At 43.0% G+C, this 16710-nt stretch overlaps 1 protein-coding gene across 21 annotated transcripts in view; it reads left to right on the top strand.

The window, feature by feature from the left end:
• Nucleotides 1-16710, top strand: part of TNS3 (tensin 3) — a 426838-nt gene that overhangs the window by 398929 nt on the left and 11199 nt on the right. For all 21 annotated transcript variants that reach the window (XM_042842646.2, XM_024099919.3, XM_065583894.1 and 18 more), the window contains 4 exons: nucleotides 3554-3685; nucleotides 8933-9028; nucleotides 12958-13035; nucleotides 14800-14877. In XM_042842646.2, coding sequence (XP_042698580.2) covers nucleotides 3554-3685; nucleotides 8933-9028; nucleotides 12958-13035; nucleotides 14800-14877 — 384 coding nt within the window. The remainder of the gene's footprint in view (nucleotides 1-3553; nucleotides 3686-8932; nucleotides 9029-12957; nucleotides 13036-14799; nucleotides 14878-16710) is intronic.

Below are 16710 nucleotides of genomic sequence, written 5' to 3'. Positions count from 1 at the left end.
AAATGAATAGAAAAAGACAATTATCAATTGATCCATCTCCTGTTGTCTGGTCACAGCATTTGGCAGTTAGAGGCTTCACCTGAGTACATATAGATGCAGCACCCAGAGGATTATGATTTAGTGATGTTTAAGATTAATATAGGTTGCCTCAGACTGTGGCTACAGAATTTCAGGCTGCAGAATTTTGGAGAAGTTTATAATTCTAACAGTTTATTATATATTTGGATGTCCCTGTGTTGTTGTTCCCCAAGGAAAACTCCATTTCCATTTTACAGGCACACCCAGAGTTAAGGCAATATAATAATACATATATTACATTCTCTCTTTCTGTCTTTGCAATAGCACTTACAGTGTGCTATGTGCTTTACAAACAGCTGCTATATGAGAAGACAATCCATGCATACATATAAGTAAATTGTAACATTCAATTAGTCTGAGTCCTGCTTAATGGAATATGACAGCTCTATGACTGATCCAGATCAGACTGTATGTCAGATAGCAAAAATGAGGCGGTTGGAATCGGACATAATTTTTATAGTCAAAGTATAGTTTTCTCTGATTGGAAGGCCTTTAACATTGTCCCACTGAACCACAGTCAACATAGCCTTCAGCAGATGATGAACTGCATACTTTCTGAGACTGTGAGGTTGTCTGCAGCTTCTTACAGTGCAGGTAAAAGCACAAGCACAGGGGAAAAGAAGGTAGTAAAAAACAGAAGATCTACACTTCTTGGGTTTAGGATTTACTAGTCTAGGACCCATTAGTGAATTGAATGTTCAAAGAATGACTCTTGACTTGTTGAGCCCAAAGAGGAAAGGAATAAAACTAACAGGCTGCTGCTTGCACAAGTTAAAAATATGCTTCCCAACAGTTTAATATTCACTTCTGTCCATCCAATATAATCTCTCTTCCCCTTTTTAAAAATACCAACATTATGGGAGGTGTGGGTGTGAGTGTTTCTTTTCCTTTGCCTGAGGGAGGAATCCTATGACAGATGGAAACTGTGATCTAGTATGTAGTTAAAAGGATTAGGCAAACACTCTCTTGAATTGCCGTTTTGCATATTCACCACATTAGCCTCAACGCATATTAGTACAGTAATCTATTCGTTTTCTCTCCTCCCCACCCACCTCCATGTTTACATCTTTTATAGATGAGCAGTACAGTAACTCCTCACTTAATGTTGTAGTTATGTTCCTGAAAAATGCTACTTTAAGCAAAACGATGTTAAGCGAATCCAATTTCCCCATAAGAATTAATATAAATAGGGGAAGTTAGGTTCCAGGGAATTTTTTTTTTTTTTGCCAGATAAAAGGCATTATATACATTTTAAACAATTTTAAACAAGTCATTTAATACAGGTATTAAACAGGTTGGCAGCACCCCTATCAGCTCCCCTACGCCCCCCACACCCACCCCCCGTGCCTCCTGCCCTCCAGCAGACCCTGCGGATCAGCACCTTCCCCCTGTTCCTGCCACCTCTTGCCCACGGCAATCAGCTGTCTTGCAGTGTTCAGGAGGCTGGGGGGAGGAGCAAGGACATGGCGCGCAGCCTCCCTCCTCCCTCCCTTCCCCTCCTTCCTAAACGCCGCAAACCAGCTGATTGCCACTGGCAGGAGTCAGGGGGTAGGTGCTGATCCGTGGGGTCTGCCGGTGGGCCGGAGGCGCTGGGGTGGGGGGACGTAGGGGAGCTGATAATGGGGCTGTCAGCCGTGGACAAAGCAGGCGGCCAAACAACGTTATAGGGGAGCATCACACAACTTTAAACGAGCATGTTCTGTAATGGAGCAGGGACGTAACATTGAAGCAACGTTAAGCGAGAGGACGTTAAGTGGGGAGTTACTGTACAAAATTCACATGAACTTGCAAACCGCTGCATTTGCTTATTCATGCAGGAGTCTGAATATTTATATTTGCAGTTCCGTGATTTGCCTGTGTAGTTATCCAGTGTGTGCAGGAAGTCACCAGTATATATGCAATTTCTGTGATTTAACATTTGTTCCAACCTTGGAAAATTTTATTGTGTTTACAAAAGGCAGAAGGACCTTGCCATGTGCATACAAGACACGATGCACAATGTAAAGACTCCAAAATCAGAATCAGGCTCTCCCTGGGTTTTCTTTGCAGCATTGCTGAGTATTAGACATGCAGGAGACTGGTTAAAATTTAAGCAATGAGTGAAAAGAAACCGTCTGAAAAGTAGTCAGAACTCTGCAAAGGTATTCGGAGGAATCACACCATTCTGCACCCTGTTATATGACCCTGGACTTTGCCACGGTTATTCAAAGAAAAGTTAAGCCCTTGGCTTCCTGACCCTGAGCTACTGAGCACTTTGATTCAAAGGCATGCAGCAACCTCTCTGGAAGCCAGTCTTGCTATGTATAATCCAACTCACAATCCCCAGGCAAAGATCACAGAACAAAAAGTATTCCAATTCTCAGACTCTCAAAATGCAAGTATATGCCTACTTGCACCTCCTCCCCTGCTTAAAATGAGAGAAGAGGGAGAGAATACCTGTAGTGTAGCTTGCAATGCCTTGGCACTGTATGCCACTCGGCTGTCTTGTTGGTGGAGGATGACAAATGTGTGCTTGTTGTTGGGGCTGTGTAGAAGAGAAAGCAACAGTTTCTAGTCACGCTGACTATTGTGCCCATACTCCCAATTACACTTTTTAATGAGCAAACAAAATAGCTTCAGGAATCAACTTTTCCTTTTTGTCTAAAAGCACATGCATGCTGGGACAGAGCATTGGAGAAGGAAAGTGCTGGCTCTTCTCTGATTGCAGGGAATTGTGAGCATGTTAGTGCATGTTCAGGCCAGGTACAGTGTTTGCCAATTTGCCAGCCACTGTTTGCTGAGCTGTCTCCGAATTGGTCTCTCAAAGGCAGAAAGAGAAGATGGTTCTGTCTCTTAAAGGTAGGGTGACCAGATAGCAAGTGTGAAAAATCAGGACAGTGGGTGGGGGGTATCAGGCACCTATGTAAGAGAAAGCCCCAAATATCTGGACTGTCCCTATAAAATCGGGACATCTGGTCACCCTACTTAAAGGATGTTTTCCTGTAAAGTCTTTACCATTTTTGTAAATAGGATTAATAGTAACATACTCCATATCAGGGCTTGAAATCAGTGTTGCCAGTTGTCCCACCCCAAAAAAGAGATCTGCAGTTTTGATTCTGCCTGGTCTCTACTACATAATATTTGCCTGTCTCACATGTATATTATGGGGATTAGTTAATTAATGTGTGTACAGTGCTTTGAACATGTAAAACACTGTGGGTGAGATTGTGAGCCCTTTAGGCTACACATATAGTAAGGTACTATTCAGTATGAGCAAGGGGTTCACAATCTGGTGCTATCTGCGCATTGTATAGATACCAAAATCATATCCAGAGTTAAGATCCAAAGTTTTGATTCTGTTCCAAGGCAGTGGGGAGGGAGACAAAAGAACCTGGCATTCTTTACTAGTGCTTTAAATGAGGATTTGAAACAGTACCTTTGTGTTTATTACTTGGACTGAAACACTTTTCTCAATCTCTCTCTGAATCCTTTGCAGCCATTGCCGTTCTGAAGGACAAGGAACCAGGGTCATTCATTGTTCGAGACAGCCATTCTTTCAGGGGAGCCTATGGCCTGGCAATGAAAGTTGCTACACCTCCTCCTTCAGTGCTGCAGTTAAACAAGAAAGGTACTGTACGACTACCATCTGTACTTTCATAGAATCATAGACTATCAAGGTTGGAAGGGACTTCAGGTGGTCATCTAGTCCAACCCCCTGCTCAAAGCAGGACCAATTCCCAACTAAATCACTTTGTTGCATAGAGTGTGCAAGATCTAACTACTATATAGAATTCAGAGAAATCCTCCCTTCTCCATAATTAAAATGTCAAGAGGTGCAATTCTGAGTCAATCAAATCGGAAGTCTCAATTTGGATTCCTTACAGTGCGAATAAGAATCTCTCCAAGTGGGATTGTGGAAAATGTTTGTGTCGTGCTTGCTAGTTTCATACACAGGTTGGTAATTATATACACAGCTTGGATGTGCATGTACTGTACAATGCTGTCGGAACAGGAATCCAGCACCAACTCACTATCTGAACCTCCTCAGTCATTAGAAGTCTGGTTTTGATCTAAGGCTCAGTATGATGCCAAATACCACCATGCACAACTTTTGCCTTGATGGAAGATGGAACTTTTTGGCCTGGGAATTTGTTTTGAGACAACAGTACATCAGAAATAAATCTGAGAAAAATTAGCGTAGCTAAACAAGAAGCAGTGTGGCAGATGTGTTCCCTCAGGCTTCTGTGATGTAACATATAACTTATATCTGTCTGTCCTGAAGGGGAAAATGAAAAGAGCATATGGAATGCATTAGGCAGCTTATGGAAACTCAGAAGGCAGTGTCTAAGACATGTTCTTGGCTCTGATCATGCCTACTGACCTCCTTGCTGCTACTTTTGTCTTTCAGAACCCTTTGTATCTATTGGTAAATGTTGCCCAGTGAGGTAAAGAACTGCAGGAAATTAGATTGACTGACTGAAAAATAGCAGCTGTTAATGTCTGTTTGGAGCGTTTCTGCCCTTTGTTCCTTCTTCCAATTATTTCAAGTGCACTTTTGGTCTGGCGCTTGGATTTCATTATTCCAGATTTAAAAGGAGCATAGGAACATAGGAATTGCCTCACTGGATCAGACCGAAGGCCAGTATAGTTCAATATCCTGCCTCTGATAATGTCAGTACCAGATGCTTCACAGCAAGGTATAAGAACCCTGGAATAGACAGATGTGGGATAATCTGTTCCCCACATTCATGCTGATCTTTAATAATTAGAGATTGGCACATATCCTGAAATATGAGGTTTAATATACTTTCCAAAATTTTATCATTAATATAACTCTGATAAACATATTTTTAAAATCCCTTTTTAAAAAATATTTCTAAGTTCTTGGCCTCAACAGCTTCCTGTGGCAATGAGTCTAATTACATGATGGGTAAAATGTATTTCCTTTTATAAGTTTTGGATTTGCCACATTTTAATTTAATTCAAAGTCGCTTTCTTCTTGTGTTTGAGTCAGGAAGAACAGTAGTTCCTGATCTACCTTCTCAATACTCTTCAGTATTTTATTCACTTCCATAATGTCACCACTTATTCATCTTGTTGCTAAAAGAAACAATCCCAATCTTTTCAGTTTCTCTATCTAGTAATTTTTTCCAGGCCTCTGATCATTCTCGTTACCCTTCTGTAGTATCTGTGAGATGGGGTAATCAGGACTACACATAACGTTCCAGATGAGGCTGCACCATTGATTTATATAGTAACATTATAACATTCTCCGTATTATTCTCTATTCCATTTCTTATGTATCCTAACATCTTGTTTGCTTTGGTGACCACACTTAGCTGCACACTGAGTTGTGGTTTCCATTGTCTACAATGACACCTAGGTCCCTTTCTTGTGTTGATACAGTTACTTTAGAACCCTGTAAGCCATATGGAATTTCCCTCCAATTTACACTACTTTCTATTTATTGACATTGAACTCCATTTACCATCATGTTCCCTGTTCACCTAGCTTATTTAGGTCTCTCCAGAGTTCCTCAAAGTCCTCTCCAATCCTGACTAACCTAAATAACCTTGTGTCATGTTACGAGAGTTGCCCATTACTTTGGGGTATGCTCATTTATTCGGGTGACTCTTTTGGGGAAGGGGATTCTGTAATTCTGTCAATGTACTGTTTGTGTCACTTGTGCTTTCATATGGAGATCTACTTCTCCCTGCTGCAAGTCCCCTCACAAATGGAGCTATCCTGCAGGATCTAGGTTCCCTAGGGCTGGGTTTCTTCAGCCCCAAAACCGGATGAACACACCCACACATACATTAACAGAGCAAGTCTGAGTGGACCGGGTCAATCAGCACTGTCAGGCTGACCCCTTTTATGTCTCTGGACTCACTGGGCTGGATGAAGCAGCACTTTCAAGCTGACTCTTCTTATATGCCCCTGGGCTCCATAAACTGGGTCAAGCAGCACTTTCAAGCTGTTACCCTTATGCGTCCCAGATTCAGCCCGTCCCTATCCCCACTCTCACAACACAATTGTACTGGCAGTAACCTACTTGATGAGCAAACCCCACAGTATTTTGGGGGCTGCAGAGATCTTTAGCTTAGGTAAAAGAAGCGTTGCTGTAGAGTGAATGGGGAAAGCTAAAAACACAAAAGAGTAAAGTTCAGAAAGAGAGAGAGAAGCAACCAACTTAACCATAAAAGTTATTTATTGAATAATAGTGATAACTACACAAAGAGAGCTAAACCAACATAACATAAATGATTAAAGGTTAATACCTAAGGTAGAAAGGAAAATAGAGAGAAAGAGGGGGGGAATCTCACCCTCTCCATGAGGCTTGAACTGGTCGGGGTTCCCAGGTGATGGTGGTAGCGGAGGGTCCTGAATGCTGGAGACAGGCAGAGCCCCCAGCACGATCAGTCAGGAGAAGATGGAGTTCCAGTGGAACTGATGCATAGTTTGGATCTAAGCATCAGAACCCTGACTAGAGGGTGAATAGGGATTTTTGTAGAGAAAATACAGTTGTTCAAGGGAGAACAATAGATTTATTTATAGGTAAGCTGATGATAAGGGTTTTCTTTAGACTAGACAATAAGAGCTGATCACTCTTGGCTATGGGTGGTGTTTTCTTCCAGGGAGCTCACAATGCATCTAGGCTGCTTCAGTATTTGGATATCAATTAAGGATTCATTACTAGAATTGGTCTGATAATTGCTGAGCCGGGTGTGTGCAGACATAGGTTCATTAGCATCTAGAGCAGAGCTTCCCATGATGCAGTGCTTCCCTGCTTTTTCTGGTCACAGAATTCAGTGTGGTTCTCTGTTCTCCATTCTGTATGTAAATTGAGATGTCTTCCTGTCCCATCTTTCATGCAGATGAGGTTAGGGGAGTTGTCTCTGCTCTCCATTCTGTATGCTAATGGAGATGTCTTAATCTTGTCACCCTTGTCAGGAGAGGTCTAGGTGTGTTTCCCAATGCCCTTCACTGCTCTCTGCAAGTTTTTTTTTTCTTTCTCTGATGGGTTTTGGTTTAAACAGAGGTGGAGGGGGGTGTCTTTCATGAGTCAGGCTGGATACTGCACCCTGGTTCCCCAAGAACACAGAGGTGTCTGGTATCAGTTGTCTGAAACCTCCCTACTGCTCCTACCTTCCTAGATCTTTAATAAATATGTGAAACAATACAAGACTTAGTAGAGAACCTTGAGGCACCCCCTGCTGTTAACCTTTTGCCTTGAGGAAAATTTACCATTTATTCCTCTTTGTTTTCTGTCACCTAACAACAGCTTAACAGCCACATTGGTCTTGTCTGTGCTAGACAGTGAAGTTCCACTGGTGATCGCAAAACTGAGAACTCTAATGAAGGCTGGCTGTGGGTATTTTAACCACCATGTTGTCTAATTTGAGCCTGAGAAGGCCTACATGACATGGTAGTTCAAGTACCAGTGGCCACTGGCAACCTGTCTACCCTAGCTAAGTTGCTAACACTGGTTAAGCTGCACTAATGGTAGCAATAGTGGGAAACTTTAAAAAGCCTATTGTAGACAGAACCAATAGGTCTGTCTCCTGCTCTTACATAAACTGGATAAATCATGCTGTAAAAAGCGGGGAGATGGCCAGCAACTTCTGTACCACTGGCTCTAAGTTTCCCAACCGGTCTAATTCCCACCAGCCCTTCCCAGAGAGCAGAAATTTGTCTTCCCCGCACCACCTTTTCTTTTGGCATTGTGGCATCATAAAGCATCCAAATTTTCTCCTGTAAGCAGTTCTTCAAGGGCCAATTTTGGCTCTTGAACTGTTTCTGCTATAGAAACCAATGCACTCATTTATGCAGCTTGAACGTCGTCAATGAAATCGCCGGATGTCATGTGTCTCCTGGTCTGCAACTGATAATATCAGAGACAAGGGGAATATTTATAATCTTTTTTTGATATTGAAGTCCATCTGTTATTGGGCCACTTTGCTGCATCACCATACAATGACCCTTTCATTGCCAATGTGTAGCACCAAATGTTCACTACTGCCAACCCCAAGCTTTGAAAAGTCATGAATCAGGCCCCCAAAATCATGAGTTTGGCTTAAAATTAATGAGATTTTTAAGGGTAACTCTTGGGTCTTTTTGATTTGCCTCCAGGATTTTGAGTATTTAGGTTACAGTTTCAAGCTTTTCTCTGCAATCATGATGGATAGAAACTTCCTTTTTCTAAATGAAAACCAAGATTCTCATCTAATCTTGTCTCCATGAAGTAGGGCATTAATTAAAATATCAACTATCATGAGATTCATGATAAAATCATGAGAGTTGGCACACTGTAAATCTTTTACTCTAATATTTTAATCTGAGTACAGACCTGGCCTACTACTAGTTTTAGATCTATGTCAACGGTGTGTGTGTGTTTGTTTTGTTTTCCTCATTGTAACCCAGTTGCCAGCTCTTGTCATTAGTGAATACGTCAGAATTTCTGATCTTGTTTCTTCCATATTTCTTTTTCATAGCTGCTATTGATTTTTTGTCTTGACTTGATTTCCAGCCCCACCTATTTCTTCCCTTACTTTCAGGAAAAAAAGAAACAACCAGATAGTTTTTTTTTTTTGACCTACTGGTTCCTATAAAATGTTAAGACACATCCTGGAGGTTTTGGACACTGGTACCCATCTAGGTGTCAACTAGAGGCAGAGTAGATAACGTGCTATACAATGCCTGTTTCATTTCGGATGGTGACACAGCAGTAGGATAGCTAGTGCACTGTCTGAATGCTATGTATAGAGCATTCACTTGTTCTAAGGAAGGCAGATATCATAAACACCTTCTAATTTGTGACCCCCCCATCTCTTATTCATTGGCTTACTTCATGTGTTTGTTTTCCCTTTTTCCACAGTTGGGGATTTGTCAAATGAGCTTGTCAGGCATTTTCTGATTGAATGCACCCATAAGGGAGTGCGATTGAAAGGATGTCCCAACGAGCCATATTTTGGTAAGTGTTGTACATCAACGGGACATGAAAAATGAGGATATTTTGCATACAGCCAGACTGCTTCATAGCGTAGAATGGAATGGAACATGAGAGGAAATGTCACACAAAGATTTTGAGATGGTTTCTGCAGGAACCTATTCTAGTATTGTCATGATAATGGCCTTCTATATCAATCTATATAATCTATATCAATCTATATAAGCTACATTCGGCCTGCAGGACCCTCCTGCCCGGCCCCTGAACTCCTGGGCAGGGATGCTAGCCTCCGGCCCCATCCCTGCTGTTCCCCCTCCCCACAGCCTCAGCTCACTGCGCCACCGGCGCAATGCTCTGGGCGGCGGGGCTGCAGAGCCGTGGCCTGACCCGGTGCTCTGTGCTGCGCGGTGGCGTGGCTGGTGCCAGCCGGGCAGCACAGCTGCCTGTCCTGGTGCTCTGGGCAGCGTTGCTGTAGTGCCACCGGCCACCGGTGCTCCAGGCAGCGCGGTAAGGGGGCAGGGAGCAGGGGTGTGTGGATAGGGGTTGGGGCGATCAGAGGGTAGGGAAAAGGGGTGTTGAATGGGGGCAGGAGTCCCGGGGGGACAATCAGGAAGGAGAGGAGGAGTTGGATAGGGCGGCGGGGTGCAGTCAGGGGCGGGGGTTCTGGAGGTGGTCAGAGTACAGGGAGGGATGGATGGGGGGGGGCCATCAGGGGACAGGGAATGGGGGGGTAGGCTGGGGCAGGAGTCCCGGGGGGGCTGTGAGGGGGCGAGAAGCAGGGGGGGTTAGATAGGGGGTGGGGGCCGGGCCACGCCTGGCTGTTTGGGGAAGCACAGCCTCCCTTAACCGGCCCTCCATACAATTTCAGAAACCCGATGTGGCCCTCAGGCCAAAAAGTGTTCCTGCCCCTGAACTAGAGCATTGTAAAATGATGGAAGCATATCGCTTCTGTTGGACTGTCCTTTAGATGTAGTAATTGCAGCTTCTCTTTGAAGTAAAGATGACCCCAAAGCAAAAAAAAAAAAAGGGATTTGAACTTTGGGGTGGGAGGTATTTCAAACCTGAGGTTTTAGTTCAGTCCTGCCTCTAACCTGAAGCATTTATCCAAGGTACTTGTATGGCCCACTACCATAATATATGAGCACCTCATAATCATGTAATTGATTTATCCTCACAACATCCCAGTCAGATAGATAAGTCCTATCACCTCCATTTTAAAGATGGGGAACTGAGGCACAGAAAGACTAGTTTCTTTTTGACTTGCAATAGGACTTTGGTCCAATGTTCCCTCTAATTTTTTCCTTCCATGTGCGGAATTAATTTTGTTACGTGGACCAATATCGAGGTAATGTGCGGCTGTGTGCCACCACTAGAAATAAAAACCTAGATATAATTTATATATTTTTAAAAGTTACCATAGGGATAATTACTCAAGCCAGGATAAGTTAGGCATTTTAGAACTAACTACTTAAAGAATTAAATTTAAGAATAACAGAGAAATCAAATTATGAAATGCATAGACCAGTCAAAAAACTAAAATAACAGCACTCTGAAAGAATAAAATTACAGAGAATATATGTGCATTGCAAGAAGTACCAAGAAGTAACAACAATAACACAAGTATGTGTCGGGAGGTGTGTGTGTGAGTGTGAGAGAGAGAGAGTGTTTCTGTATGTGCTGGCTACTGGGGAAGTGTATGAGAGACTGTGCGTTGTCTCTTTAAGCACAGTGGCACTCATAAGTCTGAAGGCTCGTGAACAGCCACAGTCGCTAGCAGCTCTGTCTATCTCCCAAGACCTATCCCTCCTCCCCCGCTCTGCAGAGATGGGCTACATGGCGGGAGGGCAGGGGCGGCACCAGGCACCAGCGCAGCAAGCGCGTGCCTGGGGCGGCAAGCCGCGGGGGGCGGCAGTCAGGCAGCCTTCGGCGGCATGCCTGCAGGAGGTTCGCCGGTCCCGCGGCTTTGGCAGCAATTTGGCGGCGGGGTATGCCGAAGGTGCGGGACTGGCAGATCACCCGCAGAAACGCCGCTGAATGCACGTGACCAGCGGACCGCCCACAGGCGTGCCGCCGAAGGCTGCCTGATTGCCATGCTTGGGGCGGCAAAAAACATAGAGCCGTCTCTGGGGGAGGGGAACACCCTGACATCAACTTCCTTCCCCCACCAACGCCTCCCCACGAGGGCCCCATGAGCAGCTGGCCAGAGGCTTCAAGGCAGAGGGCAGGGGCACCACAGCACAAGTTGCCGGGTGTACGCAGTTCTACTAATCAAGTGTGCAGCACTTGACTGACTCTTGCGCAGTTGCACAGATTAGAGGGAACACTGCTTGGGTCCTAAATCACTTAAGTAATTATGAAAATTTTACTTTAACTGACTTTCTCGACATCAGTCAGGAAGTCTGTGCTAAGGCAAGGAATTGAACCCAGATTTCCCAAGTCCCTGGCTAAAGACCTATCCACTGGACTATCCATCTACAGTACTCCTCTTATTTACTAAATGATATGGCAGTTTATGTTAGTGTTTTACATAGGCTGTGTTGTAGCATCGTTACCTTCATTCGGTATTTCTCCCATCAGAATCTACACTGCAGAAGTGTTATGTGTTAACAAGGAACATCACTATTCCGGCTGCACTGGTATCTAAGCACAGTCTGGCACCTATTAACCTGTTCTAATGCACCCTGGTATACTTCTTGGCTTTGATTATGTTGACAGACAAGTATCATCTGCCAGTAACCAACCCAAGTAGCCAGGTCAGGCACTAGACTGATAATTTGGGGCCTGAATTGCGAGGAATCTTCCCTGCCCGAGCTGTGGAGTGGTGACATGTCTATATAGCTACTTCACAGACTACTCTTGCTGCCCTTACAAGGTGCTACCCATAATGGGGATGCTTCACAATGCGGGAATCCTTATTCCCATCTCCAAGTTCAGTTGTGATGCCACCTCCCCCTTCTGCGTCCAGCCATTCCCTGCCCCCCTCCATGGCCACAGAGGGCTCATTAGGACGCAGATCTCTGAGCTGTTGGGCACCATCAACTCCCAATGACATCAACAGGAAAGGAAGGTGCCCAGCAATTGTAAGATTGGCCCCTGGGCTCTGATTTTTACAGCAGTAGTTGGTAGTCTATAGAAAATAATAATAAAAAAAAAACAGTCTATAATTTTCTCCAGAACTGAAATATGGTTGGGTTATTTGTTAATATTTTTCAGTGTCTAGAATTAAAGGCAACTTCCTTTTGCACTAATAGACTGGCCAATCGCTCCTCCAAATACAGAGTGTAAAATGTGCATTGACATTTTAATGGGAACAGAGGGTCCAGATCCCTTAGGTGGAACTGAAAATCTCAGCCTTGCTATATAGTTACAGCAAATGGTGTCTCAGGGCACTAATTAGAAGGAGGCATGATTTAACCTGGGATACTATGCAGGTGGCCTCACCTCGGGAGGTGGAAAATTCCTCTAGCTGTTCTTTTTACCATTAAAACACAAGTTGACTTGACTGCCTAGTGGTTAAAGCAGGGGACCAGAAGTTAGGACTCTTGAGTTATTTTCCCAGCTTTTCCAGTGCCTCACAGTATGACGTTGGGCAGATTGCTTAGCTTGTCTGTTCTTACCTGCCTCTTATGAGGATTGAGACTTACTAAGGTAATATTTGTAAAGCACATTATCACTGTCATCTTTCTCTTTAAAGTAAATTAGTATTTAATAAGATGGGGGGCGGACACTGCAGTTCATGTAAAAGGAGTTAGACACAAGAAATGATGAGAAGATGGATCTTTTAAAAATTACCAAAAAAGGTAGTTGTTAAAGTGTCGTAGGAGCCAAGGGGAAAAAATGTTTTTAAGGGTTTTCTTTAGCCTGTAAACTATTGAAAAGCAAACATACCTCGTAAGCATTCTTTATGTGCACAAAAAGTAATCTTGCCTGTCTTGTTGTTCTTTTAACCACAGGGAGTTTGACAGCTTTGGTGTATCAACATTCTATTACTCCTCTGGCATTACCCTGCAAACTACTCATCCCAGACAGAGGTATGCTAGTCAAAATACAAAATAAAAGTGATATGCAACCAGGGATCCACTTCAAAAAAGCTATAGCTGAAGGCAGGTGAACATGTCAGGGTAAAGTTCTGAACAAGAATGCATAGGAAAGAATGTCAGACAGTTGCCAAGCAGCTTTTGTCCAAGCTGCAGTTCAGAACTGATTAGTACTGTGATGCCCCAGTAATAAACATATATAACTCATGGTGATTAGCTCTGCAATCCAATATTAAAAAAAAAAAAAAAATTTGCAGCTTTGACATCACACCCAGGTATAGTTAGATTCAACCAATCTTTACTCAAGCATAGATAGCAAGAGTTCTGTAAGGGGGAAAAGTAGGATTGAAAAAAAGCAGATGCTTTTAGGGTGTAGTTGAGGGAAAGAAACAGCAGTTTATGCAGGTCTAAATATTGAATAAATAAATATTAAAGAGCACATGGATTATGGGACTATAATTCTATTTTGGGTTGTGGTGACTCCATAAACTTCTCTAACACATCAACAAAAAAGCTTCTGTGTATTTTTGGCCCATAATTCAGTTGTCTGTTTATTCTCCCCTATAAAGCAAACACCAGATGTATTACTGAACTGTTAAACATTCTTGCGGTTTTCCATTGAACTCTTAAACTTTTCTACTCCTAAATGCTGTATGTCTGTACTCTAACATAGCATTCGAAATATGTAAATCCATGAAATATCTTAATGGAGACATTGAAGCACAATAACATACCGTGGAAGAATGTGGATCAGAGATCTGTCTTTAGATATATGGATAGAAAAAACACTGTGATGGGTGCGCTCACGCCACTTTTCCTTATCAGATAAAATGGGAAGTTCCTTTGGTTCTAGCAGAAAGTTCAGGGTTGAAACATTTGTCTTTTTGCCCTGGACGAACCTACTGCAGTGAAGTGAATGCATCTAGTCTGATACAATCAAGCCTTTTAATGTAAAGATGGAGTTGAAGCATGAACTGTCTGTGGTTTCTTATTCTGGTCCTGATTCATACAGCACTAAACATGTACTTAACTGTAAGCTTGTGAGTAGTCCAATGGTGGTAAGCAGTAAATCAGGACCTCTGTTTTTCTTGATCATACTGAAAGAGAAACCATGTCGTACCCACATATAGCCGAAATATAGGTTCTATACAAACTTTTACAAAAAATCAAAATGCATCTGAGGTTTTTTGTTGTTGTTGTTGTTTTTTTAATTATAGCGGAAAGATTCTAAAACAAACCTTCCAGTGCTGTATTTACAGCCTACACATGGCACCGTTTGGTGGTGCCATGAGTACCTGCAAATGTAATTCAGAAGCTGACGCAAGAAAAATGAAATTGACTAGATCAATTTCACTGATCAAGTTGCAATATGTTATGCTAAAGTGATTAGTAGAAATGATAGTTCTTTAAATTTAATTTTAAAATTAGAAGAGGATTTTTTGTAACATGAGTGAGGAAATAGGTTAATTAAAAAAGCATTTTGACATGATGATGTCTCTTTCAGCAGTAATATATAACTGTCTGTGATTAGCACAAAACCACAGGGTTATAAGTGCTCTGCTTCTAGCACCCAAAAAAATTGTGCAGCACAGTAATCACACATCATGGATGGTATTGTGCATTGCAGGATTTTTTAATGTTTCTGATGAAGAATCGTCCAGTATATGAGGTCATAATTTCAAGACCTCGACTCCTATTTGAGATTGACCTCTCAATCCAAGTCACAATAAAAATGTGTGTGGTGGTTCGTATTTGCAGATCCCTTGGAGGAGATCGCAGAAACAGCTCCACAGACTGCTGCAAACTCGGCAGCAGAGCTCCTAAAGCAGGGTGCAGGTTAGTACATTCCTCTTCCATTTGATGAAATTACAGTTGTTACCAAATGTACATTACAAGCAGGAGAAAAAAACAAAACAAAACAGGAGGCTGAGGATGAAAAAAGGAATTGGGTAAATTAAAATGCCGTTGAGTATGTAATGTACCGGATCTGTGCATGTGAGTGAGGGTGCAATGTTGCCCTTTAGAGCCTGGCCCACAGAGTGATGGATGTGCTATTACTGCCAGTGAAGTGATGGAGACCTGTGTTGAAGGACCAGGTTTTTAGTCCTGTGTCGGGTTTGTGCGTGTGTGTGACTGTCTGCAGCACATAGATTTGTAAAATTAGTAGCCAAACCTAAAAATGCTCATTCTTCACCGGAGACAATATGGTGGCCCAACAATCAAGGGAGGCGGTGCTATATTTGCCTCCACCTCCCTGACCTGCATCAGACGAAGAAGCCACAGACCAAAAGATCTTGACCAAGTGTTTTTTAGTCTTCGGCTGTCAGAGTGCTGTGCAGTTGCTCTGATACGTTATAGAGCATTTAGCAAAGGGCAGTGCTATTCCAAGCAGCTATGGAGTGAGAGTGTTGTCGTGTGATTATGCAGCTATCTGTTTGTTTTGACTTTTAAAAGTGAAGTGGCACTTTAAATGATATAATTGAGCAGGAATGTGTGGCTGAGGCAATGGTCAGTCTTGGCTAGGCTGTGCTGGAAGCAAGCACACATTGGCATTTCTGTTTGCCATTACCACTGCAGCGGGTGTGGTGGCCACTAGACTTGGAGCCAAGGAGGAGGAATTTAAGAGGAAAAGTTCTATAAATAGATTCAACATAATAGGCACACATTTCCTCTTGAGATCTAGCTGGGTTCTCATTATCCAGGACATGTAACCTTCCTAGGGAAAAAGAAATAATAGCTGGGTTTTTTTATTCATCTAGGGATTAGTTGTTAGGCAGCTCCATCTGGGGAATATCACATCAAAGATAATTTGACTGAATGGAAATTTAATAACCATCTTGGTATACCTAATTTTGAAACAGGGGCTTAGTACTTGAATAGGGAAGTTGGAAGGGACATGATGTTTTTGCCCTACCACTTGGAGTGTCTTGTCCCAGAGTTGATTCACTTCACATTGACTTTGTTTAGTTCAAACATTTTTCTCTCCTATCACACAAACATTCTCAATATGGAGTTCAGCATGAAAGCCCAGACTCTAAACATCTACTCAAGCAACCAAGCTTTTATTTAAACAACTATGGTTTGATTAAAGCAGATGCGATCCCCGACTACTGCCCTAACCCAAACCAAACAAAAATGCATGCTTCTAGGTTAACCATTTCTACAGCTAAATGAGAAGAGCGATGCTGTCCGTTATCCCAGTACAGAATCTAAGGGTACGTCTATACTGACCTCCGGGTTCGGCGGTAAGCAATCGATCTTCTGGGATCGATTTATCGCGTCTTGTCTAGACGCGATAAATCGATCCCGGAAGTGCTCACCGTCGACGCCAGTACTCCTGCTCCGCGAGAGGAGTACGCAGAGTCGACGGGGGAGCCTGCCTGCCACGTGTGGACCTGCAGTAAGTACCTTGTAGTTCGAACTAAGGTACTTTGACTTCAGCTACGTGAAGCTGAAGTTGCGTATCTTAGTTCGAACTGGGGGGTTAGTGTGGACCAGCCCTAAGTGCCAAATCTTTTGCTTCTCAAATAGTTTTGAGGCTACCATCATGTGCCTGCTGTATGTCATTATCTCCACTGGGGGGCAGGCCCTGTGGCAGTGCAGATATGAGAATAGGGAACCCCCAAAAGTCTGGAGGTCTGGAATCTATAGAAGCCACTTACAGAGATC

The sequence above is a fragment of the Chrysemys picta genome, chromosome 2 (genome assembly GCF_011386835.1).
Source record: "Chrysemys picta bellii isolate R12L10 chromosome 2, ASM1138683v2, whole genome shotgun sequence".
NCBI lineage: Eukaryota > Metazoa > Chordata > Testudines > Emydidae > Chrysemys > Chrysemys picta.
The sequence above is the reverse complement of the archived record's forward strand: the minus strand, read 5'-3'. Positions and strand labels throughout refer to the sequence as shown.